General features: G+C 34.6%; 3 protein-coding genes across 5 annotated transcripts in view; 2 read left to right on the top strand and 1 right to left on the bottom strand.

Annotated features, from left to right (window-relative positions):
• The first annotated feature begins 62 nt into the window (after positions 1–62).
• LOC106674439 (tumor protein D54) lies at positions 63–8,462 on the top strand. Of its 2 annotated transcripts, XM_014407158.2 has the most exons (6): positions 63–567; positions 5,495–5,604; positions 5,785–5,933; positions 7,225–7,284; positions 7,541–7,703; positions 7,882–8,462. In XM_014407158.2, exons 1-6 carry the CDS (start codon positions 213–215, stop codon positions 8,002–8,004), a joined length of 960 nt encoding a protein of 319 aa, XP_014262644.1. In that variant the 5' UTR covers positions 63–212; the 3' UTR covers positions 8,005–8,462. The 2 variants fall into 2 exon arrangements, with proteins under 2 accessions (XP_014262644.1, XP_014262645.1); XM_014407159.2 differs by lacking the exon at positions 7,225–7,284 and having other exon boundaries at positions 64–567.
• A 1,817-nt stretch (positions 8,463–10,279) lies between these two features.
• On the top strand, positions 10,280–13,763 carry LOC106660979 (RRP15-like protein). Its single transcript, XM_014384063.2, has 5 exons — positions 10,280–10,380; positions 10,595–10,997; positions 11,463–11,548; positions 13,241–13,400; positions 13,460–13,763. The coding sequence occupies exons 1-5, from the start codon at positions 10,295–10,297 to the stop codon at positions 13,595–13,597; spliced, it is 873 nt and encodes a 290-aa protein (XP_014239549.1). The 5' UTR covers positions 10,280–10,294; the 3' UTR covers positions 13,598–13,763.
• Positions 13,764–15,552: 1,789 nt separating this feature from the next.
• LOC106660933 (hydroxymethylglutaryl-CoA lyase, mitochondrial) overlaps positions 15,553–20,694 on the bottom strand; it is a 32,790-nt gene continuing 27,648 nt past the window's right edge. For both annotated transcript variants that reach the window (XM_014384003.2, XM_014384004.2), the window contains exons 2-6: positions 20,458–20,618; positions 16,457–16,580; positions 16,190–16,402; positions 15,939–16,127; positions 15,553–15,882 (exon numbers count right to left, since the gene is read on the bottom strand). In XM_014384003.2, coding sequence (XP_014239489.1) covers positions 15,655–15,882; positions 15,939–16,127; positions 16,190–16,402; positions 16,457–16,580; positions 20,458–20,618 — 915 coding nt within the window. In that variant the 3' untranslated portion in view covers positions 15,553–15,654. The remainder of the gene's footprint in view (positions 15,883–15,938; positions 16,128–16,189; positions 16,403–16,456; positions 16,581–20,457; positions 20,619–20,694) is intronic.

The raw sequence follows: 20,694 nt of genomic DNA, 5'->3' as shown, positions 1-20,694 counted from the left end.
AAGTTGTGACTTTCACAAAGGTCGGCGTTCCAAGGGGGGAAACGTGACTCGCCAGGAGGAGGAGCGGTTTTAGTTGTGGCCTGAGGCTGCTGCCGTCGACGTGGCACCTCGACACGAAATGCACACGTTTCCCTTGTGAAGAAATCCCTCCAACCAAACAACCCCGAAATCGTTGCTGTGATTGTTAACTGTGTTACCACTATGCGGGCAAAATGGATGACAGGAAGAAGTTCGAGCTCGATACCGAAGAAACGACCTCCCTCGAATACGAAGACGATTTCGCTCTCGTACCGCCTTCGGAAACTCCGAGCTTCGACGTCGAGGACGGTGTAGGTGACATCGTCGATATAGTCGACGAGTTGAGCCTTGATGATTTTTCCGAGCCGTCCTCGTTCACAGACCTTCCAGAAACTGTCACCGTCGAGACGGAATTCTACGACGAGAAAAAGGGCAACACAAAATCAAAACAAGTCCGAGTGAAGTTTCAAGACGTTTCCAAACCCTATGTTCCTAAAGTAACGAGTCTTAAAAACTACACCAACTTCTTGCATCTCGTCAATGAAGGCGGTTCGTACCAATTTCTCACCATTTTTTTTTAGAACGAATATGACTTTCTTTCAGTTACATAAATCTTATTGAGATGACCTACGTCTGAAAACCGTGCACTAGTGTTACCGAAGCATTCACACGAAACATATTGTACTTGAAGTTAGGTCACTTACGATCATTTCTGCCTATGGAATTGTGACACAAGCGCCACTGAATATCGTGACAAGTCGGAACACGAAACACACCAAAACGACCAAAATAGACAAACCAAAATGATCGGAAACGACCAAACAAGTCAATCGTCTTTCATATCTCAAGGGGACATCTCACACTTGTCAACAACAAAAACATTTTACATCACCAGCGAAGCATATTGAATACTAAAAAGCTCCCCATTTTTTGGCCGTTTAATTTATGTCTATTAAGAAATATTAGTTTGCTTCTAATTAAATAATTTCAAAATTCCTTCTTAACACAATCGTTTCTTTCTCCTTTTATGTAGTAATAATTGTGTGAAGTGAAACAAAATAATTTATAATTCATTTTTTTAATCAACTCGCAGTTTCAGTCGAAATCTAGTCTTTTTTCTCTTCTTACTTCATGCATAAAATTAAGTTTCCTAGGTGGTCATGCTTTCTGTGTATGAAATCATGCTAGTAGGAAACTCTTCTCGGACGTCAAAGTTCAAGGTATATTGCCCGTTGTTCTTTTTCGATTTTTAAACATAGCAAGATTGTTTTGTTGATATCTCCAACAGTTTATCGGTATTTAAAAAAAAATCCTTTGAATAATTATATCACTTAAGCGCCAGCACAAATTGGCGCTCGGTTATTTTAGATTTACACCGAGTGGTTTTTAGAGATTAATTTAATTACACCAATTATTGCTAAACTATGGAATGAAATAATTATTGTAGTAAATAATAGACAGCTTTATTTTAAATTTAAGGCCTTTTTTAATAGCAAATCATCCATTGTGAATCATGGAGAATTTCGATCCAGGACCTGATTCAGGAAGTTTGTAATAAATACAGTCATATTGATAAGGGAGGAAAAGTGGTTAAATTGTTTTATCTGGATTTGGTTTTAGGGATTTAACTCTTAGTCATTGTGCAGGTTTTCCATCCAAGGTTAATCAGATTATATTGTTATTTTAAATCCTAGCCTAAGGTTCTCTATAGGTGGATTTATCTTTCCACCTTTGGTAAATATTTCGTAGTGGCTATTGAGCCAAAACTTAAAATAGAAAATAAACTAAAGACCATTTTTATGACTCGTTTAGTGAGAAAGCTGAACAGAAAGTACAAAGTTGCTAGTGTACTGCGCACGAGGTTGTTCAGAAATTAACTTCGCCGATGTCATAGGTTTTTTACCATTTCTTCTGATTATACTTGGTATTTTTAAATTAAATTAAAACTTAAATAATGATGTCGTGTTCATGCTTGGGCCTTGGTTATATAACAAGTACACTGAAAAAAACATACGCAGATCGGATTTCAGGCTAACATCTATGGTAATTTCTTTGTCTCTGTAATGACAGAAAGTCAATTTTTCGAAATTCACGGTTACTACAAAAATGTTAACCGTTAACCGTTGCTTTGTGTCGGACGTGCGTTCTAGATTTCACGGTCTACATTTCCGGTGGACTATCCTATGGGAGAGAAAACGGCCGTTTTCCCTTCATTTGCACCATTTGCGACGAGATACCCTTTCGTTTTCTTTTTCTGGCTTGGTTTTAGCCTGAAAGTTATTCGATTTCGTTTCGGCGGATCCTGCGACCACACTCCACTAAACAACCTCCATCCTCAATTGATTAAGGATGCGGTGGGAGAATCATTTCCCTTGAATTTATCAATACGAATAGACATCCACTATGTCATAATAGAATAGACATCCACTATGTCATAATAGTATAATAATAAGAAAATATAATTGTTGTATTTGAGTTGTATGCTTACCCAAAGTACATACCTTTGAGTTACTTACTCAAGATAATAACAATATCGAAAGATTAAGTTAATTATAACTAAAAGCAATAATAATTGACGTCCAATGATTAAACTTTCTGAATTTTTTCCAAACCATTCGAGAACATAGCTTCCATTGGAGGGGGCAGCAAAACTTTTGAAATAAACATGATTTAATAATCATACCTCATAGATAAAAAAAATTTCCTGTCATACCAGATTAACAAAATAGGAAGAGAACACCGCAGGACCCAGTGGAGTCTTCATGTTTTCTACATCAACTGATAAACTTTTAATTGCTTGGGATATTTTATTTGTAAAATCCGTATCCTAAGATGTTCTGTCTGAAATATATCTTCGGTCCATTCAAAATCATTGTAATCTTCCGGTCTACCAAAAGCACCATCAACCATGCTTGAAAAAATTTCTTTAATCTTTTATTCAACTCCTCTTGAGCTTCTGGTGCTTTGAATTCCGAGCCCCCAAAGATCACCTGGGTCAGCCTTTTCTCATCCATTTTTGTATCAGCCAGAGGCAATGATTGCACTATTTAATATTTCTTCCAGTTCTTCATCCACGGTCTCTTTTTTAGCCAATGGAGTGGCATGTTTTCATCGAACCCCTTGTCTGCGTCAATGCTGGTATAAATAAGTCAAACATTTTATAGAAAAAGAATATATATATTAAAAAAAATTAAATTCACTAATTTCGTGGTCTGCTTGACCAAATAACATATTACAATTAATTAAGGTTTTTAGTTGAGGTAAAAAAGTCAATGGCACGAGCCTATGATATTCGGCTTGATGCGCCGCTGCTCTACCACTTGAGCTATCGTGACCTCGATCCACTCGGACATCAACTTCCCAACTCAACCGCACCTTGTGAATTTTCTCTCCTTTTGGCCATTTATAAATATGCCATAAATGGCAAAAATGAGGGAAATTCACAAGGTGCGCTTGAGATGGGAAGTTGATGTCCTAGTGGATCGAGGTCACGATAGCTCAAGTGGTAGAGCAGCGGCGTATCAAGCCGAAGATTGTGGGTTCGAATCCTGCTCTTGACATTGACTTTTTTATCTCAACTAAAAACCTTAATTAATTGTAATATTGTAAAAAATACTGAATATCGTTCTTGAATTTATTATACTTACAAGCTAAAACCTGATTCAAAACCTTACCATTTTTGGATTAGATTTCTCAGGGCATGTTCTGAAAGCACTTATTCTGGTTTTGATGGCATTCCAGAGACATATTTTGCCTCAAACATCGAAACAGGGTCCAAAATACCGCTGGATACATGCACCTCAAATCAAGTGGTATTCCCTTGTAAGGAGCCGAAAAATCACTCCCTTTAATTACATGTGACATAAGGAGCGAGCTTTTTCAACATACTATTGTACTTACGAAGGCTTTGGCCCAAAATAGAATGTTTAAGTGTCAGCCATTTATTTTGAGTCGGGTGAGAACTTCTAGGATTCAGCATATGATAAAATGTCCATTTAAGAAAAAAAATTGGATTATATTATTTTACTATTATCATAATAAAATAGGTTCATGTTATTTTCACAAAATGAATTGAAATATTACTACAGATATTTTTCTATGGTCTATTCTAAATTGTGTGAGAATGATTCCTCTTTTACAATTAGAATTATCCAAGAGCTAACTACTGGCTATGCTCTTTATGTGTAAGAGCTTTTCAGCAATCCAGCCCAATGATGCTGTCTTTTTTTTTTTTTTATTATTATTAATTTTTGTTTTAATGAGGTTTTGCAACAGCAGAGGTCGTTTCAACCTTCAGGGTGCCGGTGTTTTTGAAAAAATGCCCATTTGTAAGTATGTTGAGTTTGAATGCAGGGCCATTGGGTTAGAATCTGGTGATGAGCGCCATATCAATGCTTAAACCATTGCAGCCTCTTGGTGTCATTTTGTTTTGATCATATTTATCTTATTTTTAATGGCGGAAGGCCAGAATGCGGTGATTTAGTCTGGGCATTCCTTTTCTCCTTGTTCACGTTTTTGTTACCTTGATACATACCAAACTTTCGTTCTAGGGTACCCCGACCCCAACCCGACCACCACCACCATTCAAATAAAACAGCAATAACAGTTTAATTAAGCAAAATATCCTTTACAAAATTGAATGAATTCTGTTTAAAAAAAATTATGAAGACAGATTCCAAAAATGTATTAAGATTGTTGTGCTAATATTATTTGTTTTATTATTTTCATGTTGGGAATTGATTTAAAAAATTAAAAATGGTAATCATTACATCTGCAATTCTGTTTGTCATGTTCAAAGTAAAAATTAAGAATTGTAATAAGGTTTTACAAAACTAAACAGCAGCAATTCATGCGAATACTTGAATTTATAATAATTGCTCAGTTGTTACACTTTCTTTTCTCCCTTATAATCCATTAAGAGAAAGTCACATCTAAGATAAGACTTGCGTTAATACTTTTTTTTTGTGTAATTGAAGTTTGAAAATAGTCCATCACAACATAATGATTTAAACATTTACACAATTTCTTAGAGATTGAAATTAAACTTAAATTATATAAAAATCAGTCAATTTTTGACAAAAAATTTGACTACATGGTTTACTCATAATGCTAATTTTGTTCAATCGTTATAAGAAGTTAAAGTTATTAATTTTAAGTATTACTTATCAATTTTTGTTTCATCTACCCAATAAAAATAATGTTCATAATAATTAATAAATTCAATAAACAGCTGATTTCCCATTTATTGCTTTACTTTGTTCAAATCCTTGTTTGTGTAATTTATACCCCCTCCATCTGTTTCCCACATTTGTGGAAACAATGCTTTTTAATTGGATATTTACATATTCCTTTCTCAGTTCAATTTATCAAAAAGTAGGTTAAAATGAGTGAATTCATACCGATCGACCTTAGTAAGAGTCTCAAATAAGTAGCAATTTAAGTTTAAAATTGAAAAAAATATTCGTTTATTTTTCAGATAAAACTCTCACAGACACTTCTCCAGATTCTGGTATTAATGAATTGTCTGGATTAACTCTCGAAGAACAGGAAAAACAGAGGCAAGAATGGGCTGCAGAACTCGAACAAGTTTGTATAAATTTCTTACGTTTATGTAGTCAAAAGTATAATTGTAAACAAATATCTAAAAATAAATATTTGTGACTTAGCAGCATTCGAAGTGTGTTTAATTCTTTTATTTTCAATGTGTCCAGTTTGTGGAATCAAGGTGATTACATTTAATTTGTTATCTGTTTTGTTGTATTTCAGCTTGAAGATCAGATCAGTACGCTGAGAACTGTTCTCGCTGCTAAATTGGAAGACGCTCAGAAACTGAAGCAAAAGCTCGGTATTTCTGTGTGGAAAGGGATTCAAGATGATATGAACCAAGGATTGCGGAATGTCAAAAACTCAAATGTGTAAGTAGACCAAATATCAAATAAATTTAATTAGGCTTAACCTTGTCCCTATCTTCAGACCAAAAACCCGTTAGCTTGTTGATTTTTACAACTGACTGCTTTTTAACCTAACTCATAAGAACAGTTTTACAATTGATTTTCGGTTTGTTTTTTTAAAATTTAATTAAACAAAGTATTATTAACTTGCTTCAACTCTGAAAAATTCTGTAATTTTTGCCTTAAGTTTTTCTTTTTTTTAAATACTAAAATATGAACAGTAAATGACATTTCACTTAATATACGAAATTTATCTTATTTCTACACTTAGAATGTGCTGATATTGGCCCGGAGAATGAGCCAAATTGTTAACTTGCTATGTTGCACCATTTGATTGCACATTTGATGCTGTAAGCATCATAAGAAATAATAGCATTACTTCAAATTTTTCACTACTTATTAATTATACATCTTAACACTGTAATCCTATTAACTTGGATATTTAATACTTTAGTAATTGTGCTTTTATCAAAAAAATGAGCATACAGAGCATGGTAGAAATATTTTTTTATATTCCCCAAAAAGTAACCCTTCCTCTGTTTTATTTTGCAAACAAGTCAGCAAGACAGTTAATCTTGAAAGGGTTGATCAGAAAATAATATAATTCCTTATTAAAACATTATATTTCCTGATACGTATATTGTACCTTTTCATGAGTGACTTGTTAGCAATATTGTTATGCAATCCTATCTAAAAACAAAAGGCTTTTGATTAAATTCTTTTACTGGTTACATGCTCGGGTTAAAGCTATCAGTGATGACCAAACATGGCTTCACTGGTACTGGCCAATTAAATTAGCATTAATTCGGTTGGATAAAAAGTGGCATATATGAATTGGTATTTTTTTAATTTTAAAGTTTGTTTCATCTTTGCTATGCACTGCACACATTTTAAATAAATATGATATAACTTTGTTCAATCAATCTTGCCCCTAATGTTAAGAAACTGGCTAACTTGTCACAAAGTGTTAATGAATATTTGGTCACACAAATAATATTTAATCGTCTTGAATGTGAGGAAAATCAGTCATTATTTTTTGATCAATCTAGCATGGGAAAATTTTCCCCCCATTAAATGTGTATCTAGTCTAATCAATATTTATTTCTTAATTATAAAAAGTTTTAATTATTTTATTTAATTAAATTAACAATGGGGAGTTTCATGTATTATTTTATCACCTTTTTTTAATTTTATTATATTTTGTTTTCACGAAGACAATTTTTATATATTTATTTTTGATTTTATTGATACTTAGTTATCATCGGTTAGAAGAGAGTGTGGAACAATTTTGTAAAGCTGTGGTTGATGCACCGCTGTAAGTCTTTATTTTCCTTTGCATGTTTGTTTGTTTTTGTTTTATTAAATTGTTGGGATATTTTCTAAAATTTGTTAGAAAGAAAAATCCTTTCCGTTATTATCTACACATTTTTCAATTTTTACTTTTCAGCTTAATTCTTTTGTTTTTAGTTAGTCCTTTCCTTTCTCTTTCCTCATACCTTATGCTAATTGCAACTTGTATTTTTCATTTTACAGAAGGAAAATTTTTTAAATTGTAAATTGATTTATTGCAGTTATCAGAAAACTGAATCTGTAATAAAGGCGACAACTGAGAAGACGTCTTCTATACTTGGTGGGCTTGGTTCTGGAATTTCGTACAAACTCGGCCAGTTGAAAAACTCAGAATCGTTTAGATCATTGGAAGAAAAAGTCGGATCGGCTTATGAAAATGTCAAGGTACAGAGTGCCAAGTCTGTAATTAAAGGAAGATTGAATTTGTAGCACATTGTTTATATAAATAAAATTTTACACACATTTTTGGCCCTTTTTTTAAATGTTTTATTTTATTTTTTTAATGGTTTTTGTGTGTAACACAGGAAATAATTATATATTGAAAAGAATTGTGGTTTTGCAGACAAAGGTGGCAATTTCACCACGTTCCACATCATTGCACGGTCTTGACGAAGCATACAGAAACTCTGAAAAAGTTACTTCACCTGTTTCAACTCCCACAATTGCAGAAGAGCACACAACTTAAGTCACTCTTTGCAAGAAAACGGTTAAGTATTAATAACAATAATTGGTGACTGGCCTTTAAGGGTATAATATGAAAACTTGTCCAATTATAAATTTGCCATTCTCTTAAATATGTAAATATTCTTTCAAAGATTTTGCTTTGCTTTTTTTTGTCTTTTTATTTGTATGGTCTTCAACTGATAAATTAATCCATTTGACTGTTGGCCATGTGCTAGTAACATTATCCAGTCCATTTACCTATTTGCTTCACTATTTCTAAGTGTCATTATTCAGGTAGCATATTTACGAAAACCCCTTTATTAAGTTTTTTTGATTTGTTGGTTAATATTTCTGAGAATTGCTTGTTTTGCCCTTAGTATTTATTGGTTGTTAAGTCCACAATAAACTTATTATAATACTATAATGTTCTATTTTGATGTATAAGTGTATTTTATCTACTGCAATACATAATATATGACTGTATTTTTTATTAAGTGAACCTCTTGTCCTATTTACCAAATTTGGTGATTAAAAAAATAATACAGTGGAGGTAGAGATTAGAATATCTAAAAAGGAAACTGGATGTCTAAGAGATAAAATAAACAACCAAATCAACAAACAAAAAAGAAATTCTGCATTTCTATATTTGTGCTTGTTTTCAGTGGAAACAACATTTATCTATTTGATGTTGTGGATAAGATAATCCACTTTACAATATATTTTTCATATTAATATTATTTTCAATTGGACTAGGACCGCTACTGTATCAAATACGACTCAGAAACCCTAATCATCAATCGGCCACCACAGTTAAAAGGTTGTGGAACTGTTACATCAATTAATGCACTTATGCTAATTTTTGTTGCTAAAATGATCAAGTAATTGTTATTTTTACATTAGTTTCTTACAACTTACATTTCACATTCTTGTTCTTTTATCCCAAAACCTACAACATATCGCTATAAGCACATTAATGGCAAAATAACATCTAGTCCTGCCTGCAGAATAAGGAGGAGTACTGCCTGTAATCAGTTAAAAAGACCTGGATTCTGGTTGGGATTTGAACCCATTAGCATTCTTCGCCATGATCACCTGTACATTTACATATTATGGTAAGTTTTGCCTCCTGGACCATCATCGAGGTCTACAGTTTCACCTTCATTGGACAGATATATATATAAGGCCTATCCCATTGGCAATAACAAGAACAAACATGATAACACTGATACCAAAATCTCATTCTAGGGATCCAGAAAATCCCACAGCAGTTCAAAACAATTTTCATATCCAAAGTGTCCTACATTATAATGTTCTCTTGAAATTAAATTTTGCCATGTATAAGTAACACAATATAAATGAAGACAAGACAAGCAGTTTTGGATGTTGACCTACCTCTTCCTCCTGTACCGTCCTCTAATGAATAGATTTTTACACAAGAGAACTCATTCATATATGAAATAGGCAAATTAAAAACACAAATGCATTTGTTGGCTTGAAATGAATGAAGAACATTGTTATAGTTTCGGATTAAATTTTAAACTTCCTGAAAGTAGAGTAGGTCAATCATCAACATTGAGAAAATAAGGGAAAAATTCTCAATTCAAAAATTGCAACATAAATGATGATCCCACTTTGATGATTGTCGGACAGTCTGCCTATGTTCAGTACCTTGTTTTAATTTAGAAATAGTTATTGAGATAGCCTAACAAACAAACAATTATTAATTTTTTGATAGTGTCTATCCTAATTTTGTGGAACTCCATAATAACTATTTTCTTTCCTATCAACTTAAAATTATTACACTTACCTCGCAAAACAATGTAAATATCTCCTCGTGTAGGCTGAAAACATTTTTATGTTCTTAGGCGAGATATTTTGTTTATTACAAGGAATAGAATGGTCCAAGGAAATCACCTTGAAGAACACCAGTAACAATGTCTCTCCATTCGGAAAGGGATGTTTGAAAGGAAACTGCATTGTTTAGGAGTGGTCTATTTTTATTATGTAGGAAAGGACCATCATGCTCACCATACCATTATGCTAACCAGTGTCAAAGGCCTTTTGAATATCTATCAAAACTATACCGGTATGCTTTTTGCATTAAAGGGTATGTTACGTCATTTACTATCCTGGCTACGGTAGATAGACCTAGCATGAAACCAAACCACTCCGGCTGAAATACTTAATGTAGTTATTGATAGTTGAACTATTGGCTGGTGTTATAATATGGTTTGTAATTATTAATTATATGTTATTTACATTTATGTAAGTAAATTATCCAATCTCATATTGTGACGTCATAAAAATAACGCATGGAGAATGCTTGTGCTACCTTCCAGCTGGTTACCGTTCTGTATAGTAAACACGTGACGGTTCACCTTCAAAGTGTTCTTACTGAGTAAGTTAAGATTAAATTAATTATGTTTGCAATTATTTACAATTATATATTTGATTGATTTTAAATAGCAAAGCGTCGCTCATGTTAATCCTTTAATCCTTAAACATTGCAAATTACTAGATGTTGTATTGTATTTTTTTCCAAATGAATTTCTTGTATTATTCATATTTTTGGATGAATCCTTCCATAGTCAATATCAAATGGTTATTTCCAGAGGAAAAATGGTGCCGGAGGAGTTTCAGTTGAACAACAAATCCCAGAGCATGGAGAGCAAAGAATCAAAAGTAACAATAGATGATGATAGTTTGGATGAATCCGATTGCATGGACAGTGACGATTCGGACATGGCACCGGCACAAGTTGATTCACCGGGAGAGTCGCAAGTTATGGAAAACGATGAAGCAGACGAAAGCTGCATGTCCAGTGAGGATGGGAAAGAAGAGGGTGGTGTCAGTTCTGGTTGGGCCGATGCGATGAAGAAAATCCTGAGTGTTAAGAAACCGCCGAAGAAGAAAACGATAGTCCTAGCCAAAGCCAAAAGGTTGTCCATGATGAAATTAAAACAAGAAGATGAGGAAGACCCCAATAAAAATGCCACAGAAAATCTGACTGAAAAGGTCAATAATTAACTTATAATAGTTTGTATAATAAAATGGCGTTTAGTGACTGTTAATTAATGATTATTTGGAGATCGTGAGATGCAGTCTGGTGTGACGTAGGTTTAGAAAACATTTTCTTCATCATGTCAAGGTTTTGATCATTTTTGAGATCATCTTCAGGGCTCAAAGTGTTTGTTTGTGTTGTTTAGATGTGTCATCACTGTGTGTCGTGTTGAGAGTGCCCATGAGAGGGGGTGTCGTTTAAACGACACACAGTAATGACACATGTAAACAACACTAAACAAACACTTTGAACCCTGAAGATGATCTCAATGAAGATCAAAATGCTGGCATGATGAAGAACATGTTTTTCTAAACCTATGTCACACCAGACTGCATCTCACGATGCCCAAATAATAATTTTTTATAATGTTTTAGTTAATTCATTTTCAAGCTATTTACTAAAGTTTACATTATTTACAGAAGAAAGAGTGGACATCCAGAGGAAGGGAAAAACCAAATGTTTTACAAAAAGACAAGGAAAAGGCGCTTGCAAAAATTGCTACCAGGTATTCATACCCAAGTTCATTTGATTGATTTGATAATTTAAATTACATAGAATGTTCAAAATGTAAGGTATTAAAGTTAACAACATTGGTTGAGGGGTTTGGTTGGTACTAGCAGTTCTGGGTTTAAATCTTGGCATAGCCCTTGCGATTTTATTTGTGATTAATTTGGAAAAACTTTTGTAAAGTGGTTCAGATCCCAATTGGTCCAAGTTGGATGGACATTAAGCCTTTCTGCATGACCAGAATCTATTTGCTTTATTAACAACAATATAATCTAGTTATCAATAATATAATCAATTGTGAGATTTCCTCTTGGGTTCTGTTTGTTAGGTGATGAATGTAATACTTTGGTCATTTCCGATCATTTTGTCAGACCCATTTCCACTTCTTGTCATTTTCAGAGGTGTCTCTGTGTATTATATTTTTAGGTGAAAACAAAAATCAAGTGAATTAAAACATCATGACTATTTTTATCCTCCTTAATTTATTAGTGTATTTATCTTTCAGTATGCTACAGTGTTTATTTTACATGTTAATCATATGATTTTGTCCATGTGCGGGTAGCATAAATACCATTTTTTCTGTTTTTCTGTGCTTCTGAAATGTTCCTTAATTGAATTGTTCCCATTATATCATTATTACTGCAAAGATGTGTGCCGCAAAATTTAGACGAAAGGTCATAAAATTTGATCATTTTGGTCTGGAATGTATAGACTTGGAACAACAGAAACAAACCTGTGCAGATATTTCCAGGAAAACGAACAAACAGCGGAGCATGTACTCTGTTGGGGTGATTGCGTATGGGTGAGATTCCTACTTCTGGGAGAGGAAAAGCCAAGATCTGAATAACACATGAAAGCTATTAAAAGAGCTTCGGGATCTGGTAAAAAGCTGTAAGCTTAACAGACTAATATTGGTTGTGGTGTTCAGGAAAGCTGTAGAGACCAACTACTAGTAACCTTAGCCCTTAATATTTGGCCAATAAAAAATAATGCAATACAAATTTTATTTTATTTTTAAAATAGGATATAGAAAAGAATGGAAACTTTGTATTATTGTCTCAGCATAGATAAAATACAACCCTTTTATTTTATTAATTTAATTTTTTTTTTTGACTTATATTATCATGATAATGTAGTTATGTAATTTGAAGAAATGAATTCAATTTGCAAGAATTTCTTCTGAGGGCTGCAGTGTCAAATCTGTAATTTGATCTAACCAAATGATGGTTAAGGTTCAAATTACATTTCAAGATATGTCAAATTTGGACGCTGTGTGTAAATTTGTTTTAATGAGAAAGTTTTTTTACTACATTTTAATTCTCTTCCCCCAAAAAAATACATTTTGCAACTATATAATTCAATGGATTTAATTTTTTTTTGTTCCTGATCATCTTGGTGACCCATGTTCACTGTTTTGGTTTGCCTGATACCTCTCAGCATTTTGCCTTTGATGGCCAACATCAAGGCTCATCTGATAGGCTCCTTCTTTTCCTGAAGTTTGAAAAATTTTCATGTCAATAATTATAACAAAGTTTGACAAAAAATTAATAAGATAGTAGATAAATATTTTTAATTTCCTGGTATTAATTATTATTAACAACAAAGTTATTTTGGTCTTTGTTTCTTTTCTAATTCAAGAATAAATTAAATTTAAAAAGAAACCAGTATTTATGAATTTGAAAATTTGCAGAGGGATTGTTCAACTTTTCAATGCAGTCAAAGACCACAAGAAAGCCAATCCTAATAAAGAGGAGGCCAGTTTGACTAAAAAGAGGCCCCTGGCTGACATGAACAAGAAACAGTTCTTAAAAATGCTCATGGGCGAGCAAAAAGATGAAATCAAAGATGAGGTACTCACCCTCTTCGCTAGACAATTAAAAGAAAAGCCGATTCATAATTTTTTTTTCAGGTTGAGGTTGCAGAAGACTTTGAGATGAAAGAGGAAGAAGAAGATCAAGATGCAAACAAATGGGAGGTGCTCAAAGATAACTTTTTGATGAGTACAAAGCTGAAAAACTGGGATCAAACAGAAAACACTTCTAAGTGAATGTGGGAGGTTGGCACATTTGTATAAAATATTTTTTATTTGAAAAATGTATTATATTGTTATTAATAAAGTCTGCGTTTTTAATTAATTTATGTATAAAAATAATGTTTAAAAAGTTGCATTGTGCTATGCATGTTAAACACAATAAAGTTCTATACATTTTGTACATAATTTTTATTTTAAACAATTAAATTTTAATTTACAATGCTTTTTCTTGTTAATGTTTAATTTCGTAGCAATTCCTCAGTGGCCAATGGAATAATTTACAGTTTTAGGGAAAAATAATCTTCAACATGTTAGTGTTTTTATAGAAGAAAAAAAAGAAATAATTTTTTCTGGGACTGAAGTGACCCCTTAGAAAAATACATAGGTTAAAGTAAAAATTATTAATATTTTGACACAAAAATAAACCTTGTCGTGGTATTCAACGTAATACAACGGACTTATATAAACCAAAACCTAAGTAGTTAAAATTAAAATAGGTTGCTGAAAATTAACATAGAAAAATAATAATTACTGAGTAAATTTAAACCGTGATTGAATAGTCTGTTTGGAGGGAGAGAAGGTGTTTGTTCAAGAGATGTTTAAAAGAGGTAAGGGAAGAGGCATCGCAGTTAGTTAAGGGGAGGGAGTTCTAAGAAGATTTGAATTGGATGCACTGGATAATGTAATGAGGACGATGAGTGTTAATTGGTAAGGAAGGAACCAAGAAAATAAAAACTTCGAGAAGAGGGGCAGAGTCAGGATACGAACGAATATTGCCGTGATGGGGATGCCGAATATAAACCTGACAGTTCATTAATTTTTTTTTTTTTAATTTTAATCTTTTTACGAGGGTTCGCAACAGCAGGGGTCATATAAACCCTCAGGGTGCCGGTGTTTTTGAAAAAAAGCCCATTTGTAAGAATGTCGGGTTCGAATGCAGGGCCGCTGGATTCGAACCCGTGACCTTTACCTTACAGTGATGAGCGCCGTGTCAAAGACTAAACCTTGCGGCCACCGTCGCCCCCAATTAATCTTTTTAGGAGCTTACTTTGTTCCCCCGAAAGCCAACTGTAAGCCACATAAAGTCGAAGAAGGAGAAGAGGAGGAGTTTACGGGTGGAAAACGGTAGGGGGAGCCCGGAACGGCGTTATTGAATGAGGGAGGTGATACAACGGCGGGAAATGTGAATGAGGGTACCAGGAGAGGGTTTTGGTCAAGGGTAACTCCAAGGTTTTTAACGTAGGGGGGAGGAAATGGGCTGGTTATTGATGGAGAGAGGATATGAAGAGGGATTTGAGATGACTGGATCCCAATTCCTATTATAACAGCTGTGAACTTTGTAAGATTGAGATTGAGGGAATTTTCGTGGGCCCAGTTGTTGATGGAATTTAAGTCTTACTGGATAGGGATGGACAATGATAGTTCAGAGGGATAGAAGGACAGGTAGTCCTGGGCGTCGTCAGCATAAAAGTTAGTTCCAATACTGTATGGAATCGTTGAGGTCATAATGTAGATACTGAAAAGGATGGGAGAGATTTTAATGGAAGGAAGGAGGAAGTGTGGCTGTGGGACGACAGCTTAAAGTCGATTGGTAAGATAGAGTGGAACCATGTGATGGTGCTGTTGTAGGAAGAAAGGGATTCGAGCTTAGATAGGATTGATATGTATGTTACTACTTTTGGTCATCTTAACGAAAGTATGTATTTATTTTTAATTAATTAATTATTTTTTTATAAAAAGTGAGATTAAGATGAAAAGTTATTGTGATGAGCAGGTCTCTAACCCACAACATCCGGATTAAGACCCCAGAGTCTATTTGAATCTTCATGACTTCGATACTTGTTGCGTGACGGATGCCTGGCCGGCAAAGCAAAAAAAAAAATATTTCAACGTAATGGGATGTGAATGTATAAAATAAATTTAAAAAAATTATTACTAACTTTATTTAAAAAAATATTCAAAAATGTTAACAATGCGTAAATAAACATAATTTTTTATCGAATTGGATAGGACAGTTTATCACTGAAGTTCAAAGGAAATCACAGGTATTATTAACATCCACGACAACAAAGTCACAATTTCGGCATGGCCCGGCCGACTTTTGACTGTGTTGTTCTGTCCAGGGCATTGCAAATGAATGCTGCTGTACTCAGAACTTTGCTGAGATCAACACCAGTTTTGATGCCCATGCCATTGAGCATGTAGACTAGATCTTCTGTCGCGACGTTTCCAGAGGCGCCTCTTGCGTACGGGCAACCGCCAAGCCCTGCCACTGATGAATCGACGACCGTGACACCCATCTAAGGATTTTACATCATCAGTTGAATGGTTAAAAATGTAAAATAGTTTAAGTTACCTGTAGTGCGGTTAAGATGTTCGACAGTGCTTGACCGTAAGTATCGTGACAGTGAACAGCGAGTTTATTAACCGGAACCTCTTTTATAACTTCTTCTAGCATTGCTTTCATAGTACCGGGTGTTCCAACTCCTATTGTGTCACCCAGAGAAATTTCATAACAACCTATTTCATCTAGCTTTTTAGCTACCTAAAAAAATGTTGAGTTAAATTTTTCAAGTAATGTGCACAAGATTTTCTTGTGTTATTTACATAAGCGACTTTTTTTGGATCGACAGCTCCCTCATATGGACAGCCGCATACACAGGACACATAACCTCTGACTTTCATTCCTTTCGCTTTAGCTGCATTTGCGACATCTCTGAACCTGTTAACGCTCTCTTCTATTGAACAATTGATGTTTTTAAGGCTGAAAGTCTCAGACGCAGCGCCAAATACTGCTATCACTTTGGTATCCACCGATTGCTACAATTGAGAAATTAATATTTGGCTGTAGCAATAACATTTATTGAAACTTACTGCAGATTCGAGCCCTCTTAGGTTGGGTACTAGAGCGACATAATTGACGCCTGGAAGCCTCTCTAAGCTCTGCATGACCTCCTTATGGTCGCCCATTTGTGGTACCCATTTGGGTGAAACAAAACTGCAAACAGAAAGAAAGTAGAATGTATCAGGTAAACATAAGACATAGCTGATTTCATAAATACAATTTTAATATAAGGTATCACCGATAAGTTTCATTTGGTTCATTATAATAATTTAACAAAATGAGAGTAAAGGTTTTTTTAAACGTTGATTTAATAGTAATAATTAAACATGGCACTAATGTGATGAAATGTGTTTGGAAGCCAAACTGACCAAAAAGTGACAATAGGAACAAAGCAATTAATTAAGGTTTTTAGTTGAGATGAAAAAAAGTTAATGGCACGAGAGGGATTCGAACCCACGACCTTCGGATAGATACGCCCCTGCTCTACCACCTGAGCTATCGTGACCTCGATCCTCCTTTTGATGTCCGAGTGGATCGAGGTGCCATTAACTTTTTTTCATCTCAACTAAAAACCTTAATTAATTGCTTTGTTCCTATTGTCACTTTTTGGTCAGTTTGGCTTCCAAACACATTTCAACACATTAATGCCATGTTTAATTATTACTATTAAATCAACGTTTAAAAAAAAAACTTTCATCTCAACTAAAAACCTTAATTAATTGTCAGAAGTATTAATGGTCAAGCGGGCCACGAAAGTAGTGAATTAATGATTTAAAAATGAAGTACACTTCACTAAAGCTCTCCGTCGCCATTTCAATTGTCGTCGAGAATCCAAACCGATTACACGACATTTGAAAATTGGCAAAAAGGAGGGAAAATTCAAAAGGTGGGGTTGAGATGGGAAGTTGGTGCCCGAGGGGATCGAAGTCACGACAGCTCAAGTGGTAGAGCAGCGGCGTATCTAGCCGAAGGTCGAGGGTTCGAATCTCTCTCGTGCCATAAACTTTCTTTCATATCAACTAAAAACCTTAATTAATTGTCTTGTATTAATTGGTCAAGCGGGCCACGAAAGTAGTGAAGGAATAGGAAACAAAGGTCATTGTCAACAGGTCATTGAGAAACTAGCGGGTGTTAAGAGAGCGAATAGAGGATTTGAAACGAAGTATCTTGAAAATATAGTGAGGTCGACGAGAATTTATGGATTGGTAAAGGAAGAAGTCTAGGAAATACTTTCTACGGAAGGATGGATAAAGCCAGGATAGATCTGAATGCAGGTGTCAGACTCTAGACATTTGGGAGGATTGCTGAAAATAAATCGGGCACAACAAATCATCAGTATTTTCAGACGCTCTTCAAATCCCTCCGAAATCCACCATAAGCCTCATAACTGTAATTGAAGAAGGGAAAGATGAGGGAGGAGACTAGGAGTTTACGTGTGGTGGAGGGTAGAAGGAGGCGGGACCTGCGGAATTGAATGAGGGTTCCAATACAGTGTCGGGAAAATGGGGAAATGTGTGGTTTCCAGGAAAGGTTCTGGTCGAAGATAACACCGAGGTTTTTCACAGTGGAGCAGGAGGTAGGCTGGATGTTGATGGAGAAAGGAGCAATGGGGGGAGGCATTTGAGGAGGTGACCCTATAATTGGCTTTGGGCTTTCTATAATTTAATTCTAGGTAGTTTTTATATGCTCATTCGTTTATGGAATTCAGATCTTCCTGATGTCTGGGGAAGGACTTATAAATTAATAATTTATAAGATTTAATGGTAATTACACTAGATAATTTTGTCCTGAGTGTCTGAGAGAAAAAAATGCCAAAGATGGTGAGACAATGTAAGTAAAAAGTAAAGTAATTTCGGTCTTACAGAAGGGCTTAACGTCAAACTACCTGTTGGGTGTCGTGGACGAGAGGTCAAACCACTTTACAATACGTTTTTCATATTTTCCATTATTTATGTCAGGATTCGAACCCAAAACTGCTAGCGCCGCAAATAAAAGTCGTTCAGCGTAACCACTCGGCCATCGAGTTCCCCTGGTGAGATCCTGTTTTGGGCAGGCATGGAAGGTCGCACAAACTTTATTTTCATCGAGGGTTCCCTAACAGTTGCGCGATACATCGACGATCTGCTTTATTTTTATGCATGACAATGCAAAGTCACAACACTTAAACCATACCGACCTCCTTTGGGACGAGTTGTCAAAGAGGGTAAAAAGTCGCCCAGTGATGCTAGAAAATTTTCAGGAATTTAGAATGGCACTGTTGAAGGAGTATGAAAATATTCCCCTCATTACATGCAAAACCACATAAAATCGATGCCATGTCAAATGCAAGAGGAGTTCCATACTCCGTATTGAATCGACTATTTTCTTCTTTCTTTCCATAGTAAAATTATTTTGTTGAAATCCTGATACCCTGTTTGCTTTTTCTTGGTGCAATATTGCCCAGTGTACCAAAATAAAAATCAACACAAACTCAATAATTACACACAACAGTAGAGATTATTCTATTTTTAATCCGTCTATACCCATTCTATACTTATGTAGAAGTTTATGTTAATCTAAGTTTTATGGTCGAAAACAAGTGCAAGGAAAATGTATAAATTAATGTGTGATATTTAGTGACCGTTAGTTAATGATTATTTAGAGATCACCAGACCGCATCTCACGATCTCTAAATAAGTATAAATTAATAATGTATAAAAGGGTTTCGTCCTAAAAGAGTTTATATTTGAACTGATTTGCATTTTCATATCAGCAAAGAAATTGAGCATTGGAAGTAAAGCACTTTCGATTGCCTTGAGTCATTATCGAACCGTCTGTCGACACAATTTACCCATTTCATTCAAAACAAACGATTGTCTTACCTTATTTAAGCATCAGGCAATCTGCATGCCGTTTGGGTGAGTACTGGTAAACAAATATTTCTAAGAATTAGCTACTAAGTTGATGACTCGAACATTTTAACTCTTTCAAATAAAATAAGTACATACATATAACAAATTGCCCTTTAAATTTTTTTCTGTAGATTTTGGAAATGTAGAATATGTGTGGTGTTTTGTGACCGTTAGTCAATGATTATTCGGAAATCGTGAGATGCGGTCTGTGTGACGTAGGTTTTAGAAAAAACATTTTATTTATCGTGCCAACGTTTCGATCTTTATTGAGATCTTCTTCAGGACCTGGGATTTACAAACATTGTTTAAATTTAACAAATACATGTAGGAAAAAAATGAATTTATACAATGCGAAAAAATATTTTTTTAAAATTGAATCAAAGTATTTCTACTCACTCAAAGTAATTGTTTTCTGCGTAATTGGGTCATTCTTGTGTCATGTTGAGAGTGCCAGTGAGATATTGCTGTTTTATGTTTATATACGTTCGATTTTGAAGGGGTGGGGAAGGAAGTAGGGATAGAAAGACATTTTCATATGAGGAGTCGGCTTCTTTGAGGTGAAAGGAGCCGACAGTGGGAAAAGAGTGGTTAATGGTTCGTCCTGATTATCCTTTTAGGATTATATAGACGGGGATGATTAAGAAAAGGAAAGCCCAATTGTTGAAGAATTAGACTATGTACAAATGTTTGATGTGTCGAATGTGATGATTGTTTTATATGTTATATGTTTTGAGCGATGTGATGATGATATATGTATGTTATTGATATTGGATTTGATTAATGATAGCTGCGACTGATTTTACATGTGTCTGTTCTGTAATTGATGCTGTGTTTATCTCTGTTGATGTAACCTATTTCTAAAAAGTTACATTTGTATTTGTTTTGTTCTGTGTGTAAGATCGAAACGTTTGCACGATAAAGAAAATGTTTTTCTAAAACCTACGTCACACCAGACCGCATCTCACGATCTCCCAATAATGTAGAATACGTTGAATAGTTGTTGAAATTAGTAATTATTAGTTCATTTTAATGTGTGTAAATAATATGTAAAAGCAATGGTAAAAACTGAATGTCATATGGAAGGACAACGACCCGTAATGAGATGACCCGAATTTTTAATTCGGGCTTGACCGACTCACCTAGTTGTTTCTATGTCCTTCAGGCCGGCTTCTGTCAGCCGTTGGATGAGTTCGATTTTAACGTTGGTCGGGATGTTTTTCGGCTCGTTCTGCAGACCATCTCGTGGCCCGACTTCCACGATTTTCACCCTCTTTGGCCAGCTGGTCGAAAACGAATCTTGCTGCAAAGAAAAACACTTTCGTTATATTGTTGTCAAATCGGAGATGGAGTGGTTTGGATTAACGGGTATTTTCACC

Source organism: Cimex lectularius, unplaced genomic scaffold (assembly GCF_000648675.2).
Source record: "Cimex lectularius strain Harlan isolate CLEC.00 unplaced genomic scaffold, Clec_2.1 scaffold96, whole genome shotgun sequence".
NCBI lineage: Eukaryota > Metazoa > Arthropoda > Insecta > Hemiptera > Cimicidae > Cimex > Cimex lectularius.
This window is presented reverse-complemented; position numbering and strand designations above follow the sequence as displayed.